This window comes from Andrena cerasifolii, chromosome 7, assembly GCF_050908995.1.
Source record: "Andrena cerasifolii isolate SP2316 chromosome 7, iyAndCera1_principal, whole genome shotgun sequence".
NCBI lineage: Eukaryota > Metazoa > Arthropoda > Insecta > Hymenoptera > Andrenidae > Andrena > Andrena cerasifolii.
In genome coordinates this window covers 8,933,651-8,954,522 of record NC_135124.1, presented here as the reverse complement: position 1 = coordinate 8,954,522, position 20,872 = coordinate 8,933,651, and the positions used below count along the sequence as shown (strand labels likewise).

The 20,872-nt window shown below is 38.2% G+C and overlaps 2 protein-coding genes across 2 annotated transcripts; one reads left to right on the top strand and one right to left on the bottom strand.

Annotated features, from left to right (window-relative positions):
• Positions 1–367: 367 nt before the first annotated feature.
• Sec6 (Exocyst complex component Sec6) lies at positions 368–3,673 on the bottom strand. Its single transcript, XM_076817235.1, has one exon. The coding sequence runs from the start codon at positions 3,502–3,504 to the stop codon at positions 1,258–1,260; it is 2,247 nt and encodes a 748-aa protein (XP_076673350.1). The 5' UTR covers positions 3,505–3,673; the 3' UTR covers positions 368–1,257.
• Positions 3,674–3,691: 18 nt separating this feature from the next.
• LOC143371757 (putative enoyl-CoA hydratase) lies at positions 3,692–6,318 on the top strand. The gene is made up of 5 exons (XM_076817338.1): positions 3,692–3,825; positions 3,892–4,030; positions 4,157–4,410; positions 4,893–5,187; positions 5,276–6,318. The coding sequence occupies exons 2-5, from the start codon at positions 3,919–3,921 to the stop codon at positions 5,551–5,553; spliced, it is 939 nt and encodes a 312-aa protein (XP_076673453.1). The 5' UTR covers positions 3,692–3,825; positions 3,892–3,918; the 3' UTR covers positions 5,554–6,318.
• The last annotated feature ends 14,554 nt before the right edge of the window (positions 6,319–20,872 follow it).

Sequence of the window (20,872 nt, the reverse complement as noted above, 5' to 3'; positions counted from 1 at the left end):
ACCGAATTCCGGCGTTTTTGCCGAATGCGCGCCGAACGCGCGCTGAGCTCTGAACGAGCAAAAAATCGGTGCACGCCGAATGCACAGGTGAATACGCGGTTTAACAGAAACAAATTCTGTAAACTGTGAGCCTTATCTAGATAAATAATCATCTAGTTACATACGAAATCGATTGGATGATAATTTATATTTACCCTCTATCCCGAAGGTTTCAAATTTAAGCCACCAAAATGTTTCTTTGACAAATTATTAAACCATTATTGATAGAATTTTTGCTCCCCTCTTTTATCTTTAATATGGAAGCAATACGTACATATTTATATTTGTAGTATTGTAGGATATGATAAGTTGGGATTAAATAAGAAACTTTGTTTTGTATTATATTTCTTTTTAATTTTAAAATTAGGAACAAAATATTCTTTACGTACGTAAAGATTTCTGATTTCAATGGAAAAACAGACGTAACGTTATTATTTATTTACAGCATATACAATCAATTTAAAAGCTTGATTAAATAACTTATGTGTTTTCTATAAATCAGCTACGTAACAAATTTAGCAATAATATACATACACTCTACAGAAATATGTAATACTATTGATTTACACTAAATTAACCTGATTTCTATATAAATTATTTCGACAGTTTCACGTATAAACTTTTCATAAGCCTTCGCACATTTTCGTTTTATTTTCAACACACAATTTCAAGAGGAAACAAATATTTAAGCATATTGCTTTCGTTATGTTCTACTTTTTCCCTTATTTTTCTTCTGCTTTCATTGTATTTCTACAATTATGTACACTCGCTATTATACACAAATAATAGAATCTATCGCGAATACCCCTACATTAGTTCAATTATTAAGGCAGTGAATGGATTATTGTATTGTTTATGTCATTCAGTTGAGGCTGTAAAGGAGTAGGAAATGTTAAAAACTTGACGCATTGTAAATATTAATGTATAATTATAAAGGAATTAATATTCCATAATGAATATTCAACTCGAATTTTCAATCATGAATTACGTTCTTCTCGGTTAAAAAATCAATTTCCTCTGATTCAGTTTAAATAAAAGGTGATTTGAAATATCTATTTACAATACAATTGCAGTATACCATGTTATATATAACTTCTACTTCTAATCAATAACTTATTGAATGTTGTTTATATGTATAACAGAATATTACTTGTTTCGTCACCTATCTTCACTCATGATATGTGAAAAACTAATCTTTAACTATTACTAATTCGAATTTCAAGGTTTCCAACTAAGAAAACTGTCCTGTATAACTATTTGCTTGAATATGCTATGCGTGATGGATTGCGGAGCTTTACGATTACGTTGCGCTTCGAACATGTATGAAACTTTTTCTCTTGCTTCGCTACGCGAAATATCAGCCCTGAGCCCTAGTAATCTGACTAAATGGTCTTCGGTCATATCTGGGTACTTTTCAACCAAGGAATGCAAATCGAGAGAAAGAATTTCAGAATCTTCGCAACGCAATACTTCAGCAAGACGTTTGATTATTTCGAAGGGAGAATTGAAGTTTCCTACTTTCGGAGCTATTCTATCGAAAAAATTCTTCAGCTTGTCTGCCTCTGTCATTATTTTAGAAGTACACGTCAAGCATTCGTCGTACGTTTTTAGCGATATCTTTCGTTGCAGCATAGCGGAAATATAACGTTTCGCAATCAGATTCTGCGCTTCTGTAATTACATATTCAAAGTTCCTTGGACACAGATGATTGTAATCTTGAAAGTAATCTTCCAAGGTAACGCAGATCGTCTCTACCGGGATAGGAGACGATAACCATTTCGGAGTAATCAAGTCTTGAAATTGCAATTCCAAATCCAAAAACGATTCTTCTAATAGTATGGTTGCTGCTTCGTTCCGCAACTGTTGATAATTTGATAACAGATTCTCAAATTTCACAGTCGCGTCTCCCCTGGCATTAGAAACCCAATAATGCTGTTTCATTTGTTGCGCTAGTTCTGTAAATTGTAAGCAATTATTAACAATCGTAATCATGTGATGGGTAAAGTAAGGTACTTGGCTTCTATCCTCGAAATGTTTGTTCTTAAATTCCGATATCGCTTGTCTGTACATAAATCCATATTTAATAACTTGCTCGATGCAAAGCACCAACGCTTGCGCCGTTAAGTCAGCGCTAATCGTTTTCGTAACTTGAAGATTTTGATCAATCATTTGAAATATAATGACCGGAGCTGCTGTGTGGTAGTATGCCTCTTGGGTGCTTCCTTCCGGCAGCACTCCGCACCACCAATCAACTTTCTCAGTTTCTAAAGTCTTTTTCATCCAATCTTCATAATTCAGGCACATGTTCCTCAAATATTTCTCTTGAAGATCGTTTATGATTTCAGCGTTCAACAAAGGACCGATATCGCTCGTATCGATATTTAATTCAGGGTGCTGCATTAACTCTGGCCCGGTATAAGTATTCATTATCCACGATAATAAAGAAACATATTCGTTTCCTTCTAAACCATTAGCGATCGTGTCTTTCAAATGCTGGGACAAGCTCGTGTGATACATGTTGACGCAGGTGCGTACAATGTTATACCAAGGCGGAAAGCAGGGTTCGCACAGAGTTTTGCAAACTCTCAAATCTTCCAGAATTAAAAGTCTCGTCAGCTCTAAGTACCTAACTAGCCACATTTTATTATCCGCCCTTTCTTCGATGTGCGTCCCTTCGATTCTATTGGCGACAGATTTCTCAAGGACTTTCATCGCCATATCTTTCCATTTCTTAGGTCTTCCCGGTGGCATAAATCCACTTTGCTTGTGCCTTTGGATAGCGAAATGATCAGCTTTCTCTTCTCTTTCTATAATTCTAAGAGCAGTTACAATAACGGTAGGTTCCTTTCTTACGGTGTTCAACGTACGACTTAGTACCAATCTGATTTGCTTCTCCATCAGCTGCGAGAGCATTTCGATGTCTTCTAAATAAGCCTTTAACATGACCGTGTCGGCAGGCGATTGATTCGGAAGTTTATGAAGCTCGTAAAGCAAGTCGTCCCTAGAGTTCTCAAGATCCATGATGCTCTGATGAGCATGTAAAAGTTTACCCTCGTTTATCCATTGCTTAGTCTTCTCGACGCTATCGGGTACAGTAAATGTATGCTTCAGATTCTCCTTGGCAGTAACATATTGCGAATGGCGCATGTTCTCGTCCTGAACAGCTTGCAGTCTTGCATTGAGCTCCGGAACATGGCTGAACAACTCGCCGGTGAGCTTCAAGTCCTCCTTTATAGAAGCGATACTCTCCAAAGAGCTTTGGAGCTGTTCGAATCCCACGCGAACTCCGTCTAATTGACTTTGCATTGCAGTTTTGAGCATAGTTTCTACGGAAGCTTTTTTCCGGCTTATTCTACGTTTGTACATATCGATCTTCTCCAATTGACCTGGACGTTGCAACAAATTCGACACATATTTCGTCGCCCTTGCTTCAGCCTCCTCTTCCAATTTTTGTAGATCCTCCATTTTCAAAGCCGTTTCTACTTTACAAAATTAGTGCTAACAGACGGTGGAAGATAAGAATCCTTAATTAATTAGACTCGATCAGAACGGTAAGCGTGCGAGCATTATTTTGACATTTGTGAAACCTTGGTTAAGTATCTTAAGACACGTTTACATCGAACAGATTGTCATGTCAATTCTCGTAATACGAGCATGCCTTTTAGCGGTAAAAATCCAACTCTGCTACTGTGCAAACCCACATTGATAAATTTCTAAATAGCCTGTTCTCCAATAAGAAACGAGCATTCAAATATATAGAATTGTTGCTGTGCTGCGGCAATTTAGGTGAGAAGCATCTTTATTATTCGAAGCAAGTAACGATCCGTAGAAAGTATATCGTAATTTTTCTAGAATCTCGAACGCGAGTTAACATTACAAATGCATTCTCTAAAAAGATTGTCGGGGACAATCAACCAATACTCTCGATGTTATTTAAGAAGATGCTTAACCTCGGAATCGAGTGAAAATAATGAGATCGAGGAACAGAAAGGTAAGCAATCGCCTTTTAGTTAGTAGCATTTCAATAATAAATCATTAGATTGAAGATTACTGTGTAACGCGTTGCTTATAATATCTATGATGAAATACTTGTACATGTATAAGTAAATTATTTCAGAGAGAAGTATTCTGGTAGAGCATTACGAGGGTATTACTACAATCGGCATAAATCGTCCCGAAAAAAAGAATTGCTTGGACGTTGCAGCCGCGGAAGAATTATCAAACGAGTTAAATAACTTTGAAAATGATGAAAAGTCTATAGTTGGCGTACTTCACGGTATCGGGGGTAACTTTTGTAGCGGCTATGACCTCAAAGAAATTGCGGGATTTGATGGAAAACGTGACGACACTTTACCACAATTTGAATCATTGGTAAGGTAAAAACTAAGGTCGTGTTCACCACCATCTGACGATCGTGGATTTGTATGGTGCGGTAACAGGAACGCTGCTAGGCTCTGCCCGAACGTAGCCGTGTGGCTGTTATTTATTCTTAGCGTAATAGTAGAGATGAAGCTATCGAGAAAGAATCAATGTTTTGACCAATAAAACTCCTGATTATTCCGATGTATGTATTTCTACGTTAAGAACTCAGTTTGGCTTACGCGTCAGAAGCTTGGCACTATCCCCAGCACTTCTGGCTCGCTCTTGTTCTGCGAAGGCAAGAAAATCTTTTAAATTTGGTTAAGTTTTCCCTTTACACGGTTAAAAACCCGCAATAGTTACTCTTAAGTGATCAGGAACTGGGTCCTTGACGGTACCTCCTCACGAAACTCACCAGCCAATACATCCGAACACGACCTTAGTAAAGTATGTTTGAGAAAATATTGTGCATTAATTACTGATTTGTTTTATAGGCTAATAAAGTTGGATTAAGTAAAAAGCCTTTAATCGCCGCTATAAGTGGATACGCTATTGGTGCAGGATTTGAACTTGCTCTAATGTGTGACCTCAGAGTAATAGAGGAAAATGCAGTATTAGGATTTCTAAACAGACGCTTTGGTATTCCTATATTAAGCGGTGGTACAGTTCGTTTGCCTGCATTAATTGGATATTCGAGAGCAATGGAGATCATCCTAACTGGTCGAGCTATTTCCGCGGACGAAGCATTAAACTGGGGTTTAGTTACTCGGCATACAAGTATCGGGACAGGTACACTTTTGCAGGAATTCTAATTAATAGCGAATGATGTAATACAAGATAAATGTGCTTAAATACACTCGTATCTTTCTATTTACAGTATTGGGTGATGCGGTAAATTTAGCAAAGTCGTTTGTTAAATTCCCTCAAAGGTCATTGCTCGCGGATCGTACTTCTGCTCACTTTGCTACATTTTCTGCCAAACCATTAGAAGAAGCTTTACAATTCGAGAAAGATAACGCGACCCATTTATTATTAGAGGAGGGTGTTAAAGGAGCAAAGAGATTTGTCGAAGAAGGAGTAGGCAAACATGGAAAATTTTATAATCTATCGTCAGTAAATGCAAACTTTAAAGACTTAGATAAGGATCTCCTGTAAAATTTTTGTAATATTTGTTATATACTCCACCGAACACAACCGACGACCTCTAAAGAAAATAGTAGACATGACAATTGTACATAGATATCCTATAAAGTAGTAGTATGTGCTTCAAATATAATTAGAATTTTCTAATATGATGAGAGATACTTTAATTTAGTATACTTATAAGTGTATCATTATAATTTCACGAATGTTTTTTTTTTAACGTAGATTTAATAGACAAACTTTTTTTTTGCGGGATGTTCGACTTTAATAGTATTTCGGAGCACCTTTTTGCTGCCTTACCACTAAGAAGTGGTATGAGATTTGTCATTTGGCCATTTGCATCTCCTGTGTAAATGATACTCTTAAAATGAGTGGTGCTCTACATTGTGCGTACTTACTTTGATACGTGATTATGAAGTACGTTAAGCCCGCTCTGAAAATATTGACACCAGACGTGTGAGGCTCGAAAAAGGAAACTTTTTTCAACTGGCAATTTATTTCGTCGCACAAATCGAATTCAGCTGTAAATGTACAGTTCAAGCGTAACTAAAAGATTCCTCTTTACTTTTATAATCAATCCGATTGGCAGAAAATATATTTCGCTCACTTGGTCCCTCTAATCCTACTTCATCTCGAATGTAGTTCAGTATTAACTTCAGCGGGCAATTTATGTTCACTAAAAGTTCTTTCTCCGGACCTTCAGACTGCGCATTTGTCTCGTCATTATTAACCGATACTGTCAATAAAATACGTATAATATATAATCATCATTGAGAATATTGTGTAAGGAAAGTGATCTTACTAGTATATTTAATTCGCATAATCGACGTCATAATTCGATTAATAATGAGCAAACAGTGTAAGAGCAGGTGAACAAGTAGATGTAAATTCAATCTAATATTCAAATACTTTAGCATGACACATATTTTATCCAAGAAACGTATTACACATTACAAGGTTAAAATAATCGAAAGACATTCCATATTTCACTGTTATTCAACCGTTCACTTTCATATATTGTGCTGGGTTCCCGAGCATCTGAATACTCCAACAATTTAAGAACTGTACAAACATTCAAAACACAAGAGAACTCGAATCCAAGGAAAGAAAAGCTGTAAAAAGATCAAAGAAAAAATGAAGGAATCCTTTTCAGGATTTGAACCCTGAAACATCTGGATACTGTTTCGAGATATTCGGGCTTAAACTGCATGGGGATACAAAGTAACGTAATCATGAAAATTTAAATGCTTAGAGTCATTTCTTATCGACTAACATTCTAGAATATGTATATACACATTCCATCTAAATTGTGCTCTTTTCAATTAAGGCCTCTCTGTTGGTACAGGACCGCGTCCAGATTTCGACGGGACGGCGATCGTGGCCGCCGCATTCATCTGGATGGAATTCCGAATAATCGTGGAATTTCATATTCAAGTTAAACAACGACGACCGTCCGGAGGCTTAATTGGCGAAAGTAATGCGAGCCTGCCAACCACTGTCGAGCCAGTTGAAGCTGTGTGACGAAACGAGTGCAGGTGGCGGTGCATTGTTGCGCAATCGTTCGTACCCCTCCTCTTCCTCCTGCTTCTTGTAACCAGGAGTCAGGACGAGAGTCCCCTTCGTAAGAACCAGAAGGCACTCCCCACCAGGTACCTTCCTCCCTGCTCGACCTGGTGAATGTTGTGCCCGTAAGTCCGCGCGATCAGCACCGAGACTATTCTTTCTTTCGTTTCTTTCTTCATCTCTGCCTTCCTCAAGGGCTCTGTCCCTCATTTTTTTTGCTTTTTCGCTCGTTGGTCGGATAGCTTTCAAATTAACGTTTGCGAGGAGAGATTCGCGCTTTCTGCATTCTCGCGAACTCAGCGATGGAGCCTCCTGAAACGAAATGTAAGGGACATTTAAGTAAGGGAGCTCTAGCACTCTCCAAAGAAAAAGGGCAAAAGAGATTAATGTAATCACGATTGAAGTAATTCAACAGATGAAGTAAGAAGAAAAGAAAACTGGATTTTCTTCTAAATAAATTTCTGTAATCACCTAATGAATTTTACTGAATTTGCATTAAAAATATTTTTAGCCGTTCAACTCGGCTCCTCTCAAGATTAAATCCTGGGTGCACCACTGCGAGAGATTACATACTTACGTGTTTAGATCTGGGACTTATTTTCACGGGTATAGAGAGACATCGACATAAAGCACCCACAAACTGACCCGTGAAAATAAGTCCTCTGAGGGAGACATTTTCAAAGTATATTGGAGATACAGAGAGTGCTTATGATTGGAAGTGAGTAGAAAGAACTGATCGATTAAGATTCGTGCCTTAGATTCTTATCAGAAGTAGATACAAAAGGTCTTGAAGACTGGAAAAAGGGAACATCGGGTATGTCAAAGTAGTCTTTGGGAAGAATTAATTAAAAAAAAAATAGGAAAGTAAGAAGCAGCATTATGCAGAAAAGAATTGATCAAAGTATTGTAATAGGGATTTCTACAAAAGCGTTTCAACGTTAATGACCAGGCGAAAGTAGGAAGAGGAATGGTATGAAAGATAAAAGGGAGGTTCCCAGGATCTGCTTTCTGATCAGCCCCAGCGTGTACGTGGCATTTGAGAGGAAGATGCCAGTGCCTTTCACGAATCACCACTCGATTCTACAATGTGTTATTGTTAGAAGTGATCTCGTAATAGGAAAGATCTTTCCGATGGGAGAGGCGAATCGATGGGTTCTTTCTCTTCGTAAAATGTAGTGTCATCTCCGTGACCGCTATAAAACGCTATTAACATTCTGTATTTAAATACTGGGATAGGTACTCTAAATCATCAATAGCCTCTCAGGAACTCGAAGTGACTGAAAGCAAGATGCATTCTTCATTCTTGTTATGTGTTACTTAACCCTTGGTTATAACACTGAGGCAAAATGACTAAAATTTGCCTTCGAGGTAAAATACTTTTGAGGTATCGTTGAGGATTTCCCGATTTAGTAGTAATTACCCGAGTGAGAGAAACTATTTTTACTCTAATTTAATACTTTTTGTATTAAATTTGTTTAGTATTTTTTTTATTAAAGTAGCATATCTCAAGAGCATAACCATAATTTTTTAGCCAAAGATACTAGAAATTTAAAAAGTTACGATATTTTAAGATAAACTTTTTTGGAATTCTCTTTTAATTTTTTTTTAAACATGATACTTTAAATGTTATTTTTCAACGATGAACATATATTCTAAAATGTTCAAACCTTATCTCAGAATTTTCGTGACTTAGTTTAACAGATAAAAACGAAATAAAAACTATGCATTGGAAAACAAATGCTTCGATTACAGACTAAATTTGAATGTCTAGAAGAAACCTACAAAGCCTCAGAAAGATTGGTGAAGCGGTTCTTGAGAAATCGTGGTCACCGCAATCCAAAAACCCATTTCGGGAAATCAGTTGTAATTTTGCAAAAAATAAACTCTTTTACACCAAAACATAATATAATAACTTGCTAAACTGTTCCACATCTAAATACAAAAACCTTTGCATACAAATATGCATGTACTTTCTCAAATAAATTCCCAAAGAATCGTTCTTTTTCTGACCTTACTAACTTCAGTAACCCCTTAAATCGCCCCGGTGCGATAACTACGTTAAAAAAATAGGTGCGGACAACCAAGGGTTAAAAAATTCATAACATTATCCTATCAGTCAAACGACGAATTAAAAGTCGCTCGCTTCCGTGTGCCCACAATGATATTACCAATATTAAAGTTCAACGTCGCGAGTAAAAATGTACCTAAGCACCATCGAAGCATCGGCAACTGTGGGGACCATAAAACGTTATACCCGTTTTACTCAGGGAAGGTTTCGTCCTATTACCTTCCGCAGTTTAATGAAAACTTACGAGCCTCGAAGTGCCCGTTCCTGGGCGCTTTCTTCGCCCGTGCCAACAGCACGGCGACCCAGTCGGGAAAACGGACACAGTTGGCGCAATTTTCCTGCGCCACGCAAAGCGTAAAAACTGCGGGGACGCGGCGCGGTTGCTTCGGGTCCTTTATACGGCGCGCCGTGTGTCCATTCTGCAGCCCCGTGCTGATCGTATCTGCATGCCACTTAACCATTACGTTTTACGAGGTGGATGGACGTAAAGTGCTCCCCCCTCTCGTCCAGCAACAGGTTACGTCGTCGTGGACGAAGGGAAATATTCTCCTCCTCGGGTGCGTGCGCGGTGCGCGTAAACAGGATCCGAGTCCCGGCGTACCTATCCGCGAAATTTACCACCGGCCGTTCCCAGCGGCCGACTGCTCCGTCGGATCGACAAGCCTCATCTATGACAACGTAAACCGACGCGCCCGCGAATTTATGCCGTTTCTGTTTCGTTCCCCGCTCGATAACCAGCGCCCCTGGGATATCTCGGTTGTTCGAAGGACAACAGAAACCGCGCGCGACGCTCGCGCTCTATGAGCTGCCTTGGAAAGTTGCAGGACAATAATAGGCTGATTTTTTGATAAGGGAGTTCCTTAATCTTGGAATGGCCCCCGCTGAGATCGTCTCCTGGCATCTGTTCAGCATTGAAAGTCCGCCTGGAATTAAAAATGTGGGATCATTATCAGTGGCGCACCCAGAGGGGGTCCAACGGACCCTGACACCCCCGAAGAAAAAGGAAAAAGGAGATTAAGGTAGCCACGGCTGAAGTAATTTAAGAGCTTTGGAAAAAGAAGGGAAACTTCATAGATTTTTGTTTAAGTATATTTTAGAGTCACTTAAATTTTATTGAATTTGCGTTATAAATATTCATATTGATTCAACTTACCCCCCTCCCATCCCTCAAGATTAAATCTTGAATGCGCTACTGATGGTTATGTTATACCTACGCGAAGCTTCGTCTTCCAAGAAAATGGCACTCCAGTTCAGGGACTTCTACCGAAACTGAGAATAACGATGTGATACCGATATTTTTCGGTTCCATCTTCAACACCTTTATAGAAACCGAATTTCGCAAATATCGGTATGACGTCATACCGATATATGCAAATTCTGGTATATTTACTTATATTTAGCGGTAATTTTTTCGGTTTTAGGATTTTATTACAGTTTTCAAAATATTATTAGACAAGAATCTATACGGTAAACGTATACTAATATATTGATATTTTTATGAAAAGATGTAACGTTATTTCGGTGTTTTTACAGCTCGAGTTCATAAGGGTTATGAAGATATTACTTTAATCTACCATGTCACCGAAAGAAGAACCAAAAAAATAGGTATTTATTTCGATTTCGGTACTTTAACGATTTCGGTATTCGCCTATTTCGGTTCGGTAACGGTTTCGGTACTCACCCGTTTTGGTACGATATTGGTTTCGGTATAGCTTTGTTAACGTAATACCGGTATCAAAATTATACCGGTTTGGAGTCCCTGCTCCAGTTTAATTGAGTTTTCAAAATATCTATAGAAAAATACCATAGTCCATGTTCTGTTTTGGTGATGATAAGGCCCCGGTTGCTCGGTTCTTGTAAACATGCGATATTGGGCCCAATTTGACCAAATTTACTTACGCGTGTAACTTTACAATTTCCGTACAGGGCTTAAATTAATTCCACAACTACTCCGACTACTTTCCTGCTGTTATTTGCTTTTATTGATTATGCACGCGCACGACAACTATATAACTTTTACTTATCCTGTTAATATCATAATTTTCACCTCGTTTCGCATCGAAACGGAAATTATAGTTTCGAAGATAAAGCTCGATAATCCGCGAGGAAATTAGGAAAATTAATGCCAACGCATCGCCACACGTGTCAAGCATTATTGAAACACCAAAATATCAATATCGACACGTGTATCGACGATTATTGACTTATATCCGCAAAGTACTACTTATCGGTCGGGACCGTGCGCACCGAAATCGTGCCCAGCATTCGTATGCAAATTATTATTTGCCACTGATTGTTTATGGAGGCGTTATATCACGGCTGTTATGGAAATGGGAATTTTATTTGTCGAGCGTATATTCGCGAAGCGTTTCCGGTATTTCTAGTCGAAGTCAATTGCGATTGGGGCGCGATCGTTCCTCAAAGGGCTTTCATTTGCATTGTGAAAATTTAAATACCCAAAGCTGACTCGCTTTGAACGAATCCAGAAGAATACGTTTTTTTTTATTGTGGCGTCGCATTATTTAACGAGACAGAGTCTGTTTGTTTATGTTCACGTGCAAAAGTATTTGACATAGTTGGAGCCCATTTTGAACGGTAAACTAAAAGAAATTGGCTGGTTCTTTTTCAACCCAGTTTGACGGCGAAACTACTGTTATATCGATGATCACAAGTTTTACTGTGGAAGTCGTTATTTATACTAAAAGGTAATATTAATTAATACTAGGCATATTCAAAAATTAAAAAAAAATTGAAACTGCAGAAATGTAGTTCGAGTGATGCTTCGAATAATTCTTGTTGCGGTAATGAAACGATACTAGGGGTGAAAACACCCCCTCAAGGAAATTAAGCAATTGTGAGTTTTCATATTATCGCGAATATCTGCGAAACCGCAAAAGATATCGAAAGGAAGTTTAATTCAAAGATTTATGGTTTTTTATGTCCTACAATATGGCGATCAGTAATTTTTGGAAAACAAGATGGTGGGGATAAATCTGGAAAAAAATATTTTTCGAAAGTTCTTTATCACCATATTGTAGAATATAAAAACCATGCCACTTTGAATTAAACTTCTTTTCGATATCTATCACGGTGTCGCAGATATTCGCGATAATATGAAAAGTTACAATTTCTTTGAGGGGGTGTTTTTGCCTCTAGTACCGTTTCATCGCCGAAACAAAAAATGCTTACGTTATTAGCACCACTTGAACCACATTTCTGCAAAGTTTCAAATTTCTTTAAATTTCCGAGTTGCCGAACATCCCTTGTTAGTTTTTATTTCTGGATTAGTATTTAGTTTTTCCTATTAGGAATGACTGTAAACGGAAACTATTATTTGAAAATGCGGCGAGAGGTGGTGCCCCCAAATTTCAAGCGGAAAGTGCTTAGAATTTCAGTTTATGTATTTATCAGAGTATATAACTATAGACCCGAAAAGTAAAATTCTCGTAGCCTCCCTAAACATCAAAACATCCTTTGGAAACGTAGTTCTTGCATGCGAATCGCGAATCGGGCCGTTAAGACTGCACATTCAGCTGGCTGGGGTAATATACATAAACAGTGCGCGAGACTTGCATTCTATTCCGGAAAAGCGAGGTCCTTGAACTCGATTCTTAGCTACATCTCGAGCTACCTGTTCGCCATGTCGTCCTTTATCCGTTCGCATAGCCGTATGCAAAACGCATCTTTCACGCACGGTTCACACACGCACCATCTGCGCGATAATATAAGCGGGGCGTGGCTCTAGGACAAACAGATTTTCCACGGAACTTCAGCAACGGCAGGTTCCATTTCCACGAAATTGAATTTGGAAAGCTGGCTGCCTGATACGGACCGTTCGATTGTGAGTACAAGCTCCATTCAGCGGTATAAGAGTAGCTTAATAAATTCCAAAAAATTTTATATCATAAATGTGTTGCATTTATTGAGAAACAATCTTCAAAAGTAGCTTCATTTTTCGGCCGATCAAAGTAGAATGAACCCTTAAAGGCTCGTCTATGTACTTATTGTGTCTGTCTATTACTGACCGCTTCTACTTGCGTACCAGTGCTTATTCGTCAGTAATTGTGGTGGGTTCATTCAAATAATACAAAAAATTTTTAAAAATTGTGCTTGAGCCATTTAAGATGGTATAATAATCTGGCTTCCATAAGGTTCGTTCCTAAATGCTTTACTAACACTTGAAAATGTGTTGGTCAATAAATACAGTGGTATCATTTTCCGTCGTGACATTATAGTTTCCACATTACAAGACCTTTGCAAACATGAGATAGACACCAAGTGTTTACTCCTCTCATTCTGTGTGCTATTAATAAGTCCAATGGCTCATCACGAATAAATTACCATTTATGAACTGACCTTTCCCATTTTTTGGTAGAAGTAACTTTTAGCTACGCAACTGAAACTTAGAATGCATTCATGAATTTTGGAAATTATAAAGAAACCGAACATTTATGCAGCATTAAATGAATTTGTATGAAGTTAGCGAAACGGTATTTACGTGGACAAGGTCGACTTTGATTAAAAGCCTTCATTCTGCCCAGAATTGTGCTCGTTTAAAATTGAGATTTAAAGTTGAAAAGAACTTTCTCTCCGCTTACGTCGGATCGTGGAAGTGTGAAGTGCAAGAAGTGAATGTAAGAGTCGAAAAGCGCGTGCACGTGGGTGAGCGTTTGTAGAAGTGAACGTGTAGAAAAATGTGTTTCGACGCCGCCTTGAATGAAACATAAAGACTACAAAGAGAGGCATTAGAGAATACGAGAAAGTTGATACGTCGATCGTTCAGGAACTAAGAAGTTCGTGCATACAGAAAAACTTTTCCCAAGCCAACAAGGACTGGCAAGTTTAAACTTTAAAACGACGTTAGCGGTAATGATGATAATTTTATAAATGTAAAAAAAAAATGAATTTTACGAGGTAATACCGCGATGTACTGATTTAATGTAAATGAGGGCGCACCATTCAACATTTTCGGCTCCCAATCAGTGAAACTGAATGCAGCGGTTTGCTGAATTACCGTGGATCACGATGTTATCATATTGCATTTAACTTGGAAAACGATATTGCCACGGCGGAACAACGCATTGACAGAATTCAAACGCATTAAATTGATATTACGCTACACTGTACGAGCTGTTATTGCGTAGCGAAATTCTCATTAGGTATACAGGTATCTGGATTAATTTTGGTACACGCAATTCAATCAAATCTGTTTCATAGTAATGTTAACGCGTACTTTAATCATTACATTCTAATATCAGTCATATGATAGAGCAGCTAGAGGAGTATATGTAGCTATTATAAGCTACTAGTTTTACTACTGGGCTTTGCCCGGAATTTATATTCTGATTTGCTAAACAAAATTTTGTTTAGTTTTTTTGTGAAAATTTATGTGGATTAGCCAGGGGAAAAAAGCTGTGGCATATTTCGTGATCTAAGAGTTTACCGTTCGAAAGTTTTTAGGCGACAGTCAAACACACAAATGTATAAACTTTCTGCTGTATATATTAAGATGGGAGTAGACAGTAAAACGATAATAGAATATAATGCGAATTACTAGTGATATAGACATGTATGTCACAAGTTTGATTTCATCAAAGCCGAACAGCATTTTTGACGTTATTCGAAGAAATGGCAATTATACTAACTATTAATATAGATATAGAGAAGACACTATTGTCAATGTTGATTATATTTATTTAAAAAGCGTGTGGCTGTATAGAAATTTCGCAGTTTGCTTTTAAATTCTATTTTTACGTTTTTTTTTAAATAAATATTACTTCTATTATTGCAACCGATCTATACTACTCATGCATTTTTTTAATTTTCCCAAAGTGGTATAATACCTACACAAACTTATCGATGGTATGGAATAAATATAAGATTTTATTAACAAACATGGTGGCTTTATGGACATTTCGGGCAGTGTAGTGTGTAATCCAGAATCGATAACACGAATGTTAAATTTGAATTGTAATATAATGATGTCTAATGCTGTCGTATTCGTGTAGCACAATGAATAAAATTGGAAGTGGGTCTTAGTAGTCCATTGTGCATAAGCTGTGTAATATTTAAAAAGAAGAAATGCGCGGAGTCTGAATTATTTCTATCCTCTTTGTAACTCGAGACGCATGCGAAGTTAACTTTTGAACATCAGGAATTTGCCGATTTTCTGTTGTTCTAGAAATCGAAGGTGTACCGTAAAGGGAACGGATGAGGCTGTAGAAAAGTCGCTAAAAATAAAATTCATAGGCATGCTGTAATGAAGTAGCCAACCCAATTAAATAAACCGAAAGCACTAATTAGGAGTTCCGCAAACAAGTTACGTGGAGTGTGAGAAAATGGAAAGTACGAGTGGAATTTATTTCCGCTTTAAATGCAACTATTATGGGTGCAATGCTACCTCTAATCACGAAATAAAAAAATATCGCTGGAGTGGGGTGGAAAAATAAAAATGTGCCTATTCGAATAAAAAAAAGGATCATCAAAATCGGTTCATATGTTGAGGAGTTATGCGGGGACAAACATACAAAAAAAAAATACATACGAGTCGAATCTATAACCTTCTTCTTCTTGCAGTCGCTTAAAAATAATTGTATTTCATTTGTTATTATCTTGTATTGACGTGAAATAATTACATTTTGCGATTCGTATTGATATGAAATAATTACATTCTGCGATTCGTATTGACATGAAATAATTACATTTTGCGAACTTCATGCCAATTGCTCATTCTAAAATTTTGCACACCCTCTACAGGATCAAACACAAATGGGGGACGAACTTTGGGACATTCACCCTAATATTAAAATCTTAAATCTCCTACACGCGAGACACTTTTATGATTGACGATTGGTACTTGATATATCAATACAATTCCTATTTTTAGAAGCTAGTATTGCCCCTGTCAAGTGACTATATCCGAAATGCCAGTTGTGAGCCAGAAAGGTGTCTTTTGTAAAAAGGTCCTCCCTCTTTGTTACCGCTGAATCTTTTATTCCCACGCTCGGATGAATTTTCTCCATTGCGGAAGATGTGCCACTAATCGAAATCGAGCACCGATACGAAGGATTCCGACGGCGGAGAACCGAGGTATTCAGGTTGTGTAGCAAGGACGGACTGCGTGCACACAGTTGCAGAGTAAAAGTGCAGGGAAATAAAATGTAGGCTGTTACGTGGCCAGAGGCGGCTCGCATAGTCACAGACATTTTGACTATTCGTCTAACAAACGAAGTTCGCGAGCTTAGAAACTCCAAAAATTAAGAGACTTTGAGAATATGTGGACAAATATCTTGATAAAAAAAGGACCATTTTTTTCGCTGCTCGAATTTACTCTAAAGGGTTACTCTAAACGATTTATATTAGCTGCAACCCTCCGTCTGTATGCTTGGTGTTTGTTTGTTTGTTTGGTGTATGGTTCAAATCTGGCAACTCAATTTGAAAAAAGAATCTCAATAATTCGGTGGAAAAATTTCCAAATTTTTAATATTCCAATATTAATAGCGAAAACAATTGGGAATTCCCTTCTGTTTATTAATTCTGTTTTTCATGCACGTGTGACCAGCCATTTAACGACGTAAAAGCTCCGAAATACGAGGTCCAGTCGCCGCTTTATTTCGTATTTACGCGACACCTGTATTATTTTATTCCGGCTGACCGGAGAACAACAAAAATTACGCCTGGCTGCCGTGCGTCGCGTTTGTTCCGCGGGATCATTATAAAATGGAGCTGCCAAAGGCATATTCATCGGTATCTTTCGCTCGACGTTTCTCACCTACGCGTTTGTTCTGAGCATGGAAAAAGGTGGGCACGTGGGTGTACTGAGCTCTAAAGGCCAGCGATAACGACGCGAAAAACTCTGGTGCCGCGAGTCCGTATCGTGAAATACAAGTGTGCATTTGCATTGGCAGAAGACGATCGAGATATCACCTCCGATCGTTTGTTTAATCAAGTCCAGCGCAATCAATCACGCGTAAACGCCTGTGTAACATGTACGGGCCGTTACACACGGGGCTAAGGACTTTGGGAATATTTATTTAGTACTGGCTAATGCACCAGAGAACGCGCGGCGAGTGTCTGAGTTTTGACGACATTTCGCAGACTTGTACAGCAGCCGAAAATAAGTGGCAGTAATTTCTTTCTGAACCAACGACTCGTTTCGGGAGTTATTAAACCAATAACAGCAGTTTTGCTCGGGAAATATTGATCTCTCAATTTTTTAATAAATGTGGTACTTTTAAACATGGGCTCGTAAAGATTCCTTCGCCTATATTCAATGACATGTCGAGGCACCAGGATGCAGACAGCAATATGGTGCGACGCGTTTTGCGATTAATAATTGAGTAGCGTTTGATAACTTGTGCATATTTTGTTTATAGCTGGTGACTCGACTCGTTGGCCGGACAATAGTCTAATGTCTAATGGAAGCGGTACTGAAACGTTCAAAAGTAAGTGCAGTGTTTTTCAATTAGCGTCCTAAGAATACTATTAATTTTAACGAAATTATTTTCCACGAGATCAGCGTAACACGATTAAAGTCATAAATAACGATTTCATCTTGCGAAGCACAGAGTTGTTTTAATTCATGGTACTTCGTAGATGTTGTATCTATAAATGCACCTTGGAACTTTCAAATGCCAAGATGCTGTTAATTATCTACATAGAGCGGAGGGTCATTAAAGCCACTTATTAAGTGCAGTGATTTCGAAAATAGGGATAAACGAGTTTGATCGCATGATACCATTTCGTTGAACCCCAATGCGGATCTGTAAGATACGTGTAATTATATAATACGTCTATTTATGTGTAAGTATAGCAACCAAGTGCAACATAGTCATGAATTCTTAAAAAAAGATCCTGCCTACAACTTATCCTACCGTCTATGCGAGTTATAAGACATAAATTACGCAGAATGTATCTTAATAAACCGTGCCTTGTTATTATGCAGGCGAAGATATAGCACAGGTATTATCTATGTTATTACATAGCTCGAAAAAAGTCGGCGAAACTGTCCGACGTAATCACTCCATTGAGTAAAAAATTTTCTCACGGCAAAGAAAAGAGGAAAATGAGATTTACACGTTTACCCTATCATTAAAAAATTGTTTTTAATAATTGGCAGTACAAAATGGCAGTGTGTGACATGAGTTGTAAGAGAAGTCATTCAAACACGTGACACCTAGGTCTCTTGGTAAATCACGCTTTCAGTGGTTACAGTATTTTCGTTGCAGCAATGCAAAATATCTTCTGTTTCATCACATAGACATTCTTTATTTAATCTACGTGGTACACCTGATCAGGGTAACAAAGAAGCTTCGCGAGGCGTGAAATATCTAATCATATTTCAAATGTATAATATTAATGTCAATAATACGACTTTGTTACTGCAAATTACAGTATATGATATTAAATAGAAATAATACTACGACAGAAAATGTACGAAACTGTAATTCGTGGTAGAGGAAAAAGTGAATGCAACCGAATAATAAACCTACGTATTAATTTTTCGAACATTCTATCCTAGGACTTTTATTCGAATGCTTTGAAGAGTCTATTTGCTCAACGGGAAACACGTGGTGTTGTTAAAAGAGTGCAGTGGCATTTTTAATTCCATTCATACAACTTCCACGACAAATTTTCATATTAAATTTTCAAGTCGTTCTGGTGCAAAATAATCAGTTTCTTAAATTAGTGGGCGCTAATAAGTAATAACTAACAAATGCAAATAGTTTCCGATGGGTCCAAACGGACCCCGCATCTTCCAGGCGAATATTAACTCCACCCTGCCTTTCTTTCTTACCCCACTTCAGTTCCATATCACCAAACGTTCATTTCACTGTTAATTCCGTCTCGGCGAGGCGCAACTATCAACCTGACTGCCGAACCCACACCCTCGCGCCACTGTATACACATTTGTTAAAATCCTCAATTATTTGCAAACATTTCACTGCCCCTCAGGTTTCCCTCGACTCTACCGCGAAGCGTTACGTGGATATTTCCGTTTGTAAATAAATAGAAGCACCGATCGAGCCGGGGCTCTTCTTGCTCTCGTTTCTACGGCAACGATCGCGCGTTTCATACAGGATTTACAGGTTTCCTAAAGGGAATACGCCTCGGTTCAACGTACCGATTATCGCGATCCTCTTCCTCCGCTCGGGCCGAGGAATTCTTCAAGTGTCGGTAGTAGCCGTTGTATCGGTTTATCTTCGATCGACAGGTCCGATATGCTTCGGATCGATTAATCTTCGCATTGGCTAAGCTGCGATAAAGCTCCGTGTGATTTATTAGGAAGCAGGAACGCGCGGATATTTAAGAAACGCATCGCGCCAGCTTCTTTCGCGGGCGCGAGACAGAAGAATCGCGTCGTTTCGAATTCCGTCGTGGATGCGCAACAGGTTTGTTTACGCGCGCGACGATCGATCTCGCAAGTTCATCTCTGACGTCTCCACCGGGCATTCTGAGGCGAATTCAATTGTGTGGCTTAGGCCCCCTTTACACGGGCGCTTCTGTGGCTCGTGTATGGCGTTGGAATATAATACAGGGTGTCCCGATAGGACGCCGCTAATTTAAGGGAGGGACATTTGGACCGGGAATAAAAAGAGTTTCTTTCAGATTATTTGTAGAAAAACATGTGTAAGCAAATGAGTTCAGGTTTTACATACATCTAATACATGCGATGAAGAAATTACGTACATTTTTTTCACTGAAAATAGCAGATGATTGTAATAATACTGGAGCGTGAGACGACTCTTCATTTATTTGTTTAAATTACTGCCACTGTAAAACCAGAGTCATTGAACGAAAACAAAAAACGGAACGGAATTTTAATTACTATTAATGGCTATACGGTAAACCTTACAAATACACATTTTTGAAAGTAGTATTGTTTTTTGCAAGAAACTTTGAAAAAGAACGTAAGAATATGCATTCCTTTGTGCTTAAATGATACATTTTTCTTAATCCTGTTTTTTTTTTCGTTTTTCTAGTTCCACCGTATAGTCATATTAATTTTCGAAGAAATGTGCGTAATTTCCTTAATCAGAAATTTCCTCAACGTTTGATTAGTCGCGGTGGGAGAAATATTTGCCCTCCTAGATCACCGGATTTTTATCTGCAGAGGTACGTAAAACAATTGGTGTACACAAAGGTATTAGAGACTGAGGACAAGCTTTGGGAGCGTATATTTTGAGTGATAAATTTTCTACTGAAACTGGCGAAATATCTGAGCACACTTTCGTCGCATGTAAGCCTATAAAGTAAATGACCAGAATTTCCATCGAATATATTAACTTGAATCCGCGTTTAAGTGCTCTCAAGGTACTCTGTAGGTATGCAGATTCGTTAATTAAATGGCAATTGATACTTAAGCGAATAACAGGGTAAGAGGTACACGTTTCAGCATCGATCGGCAGAAGATTAAGCGATTCGAAAAAATGTACCCACCTATTCTTTAACATTTTACAAACTGACGACAAATGACCCTCGCTTACGCGTACATTCAGTTTTTATCGAACAGGTGGGCGGCTCCAATAGGCAATTAAAATTAATTCCGAAACAATTTGCGTACTTACACCGAGCCTCGGTTTTCTGCCTTTCAAGCGCTAGCAGGTAGTAAACTGTCACGCTTGATTGCATTTATAAATTATACGCTTCTTGCTCGATGTGCCTTAAGTATCATCGCGAAAGGCAAACCGTGCAGCGAAT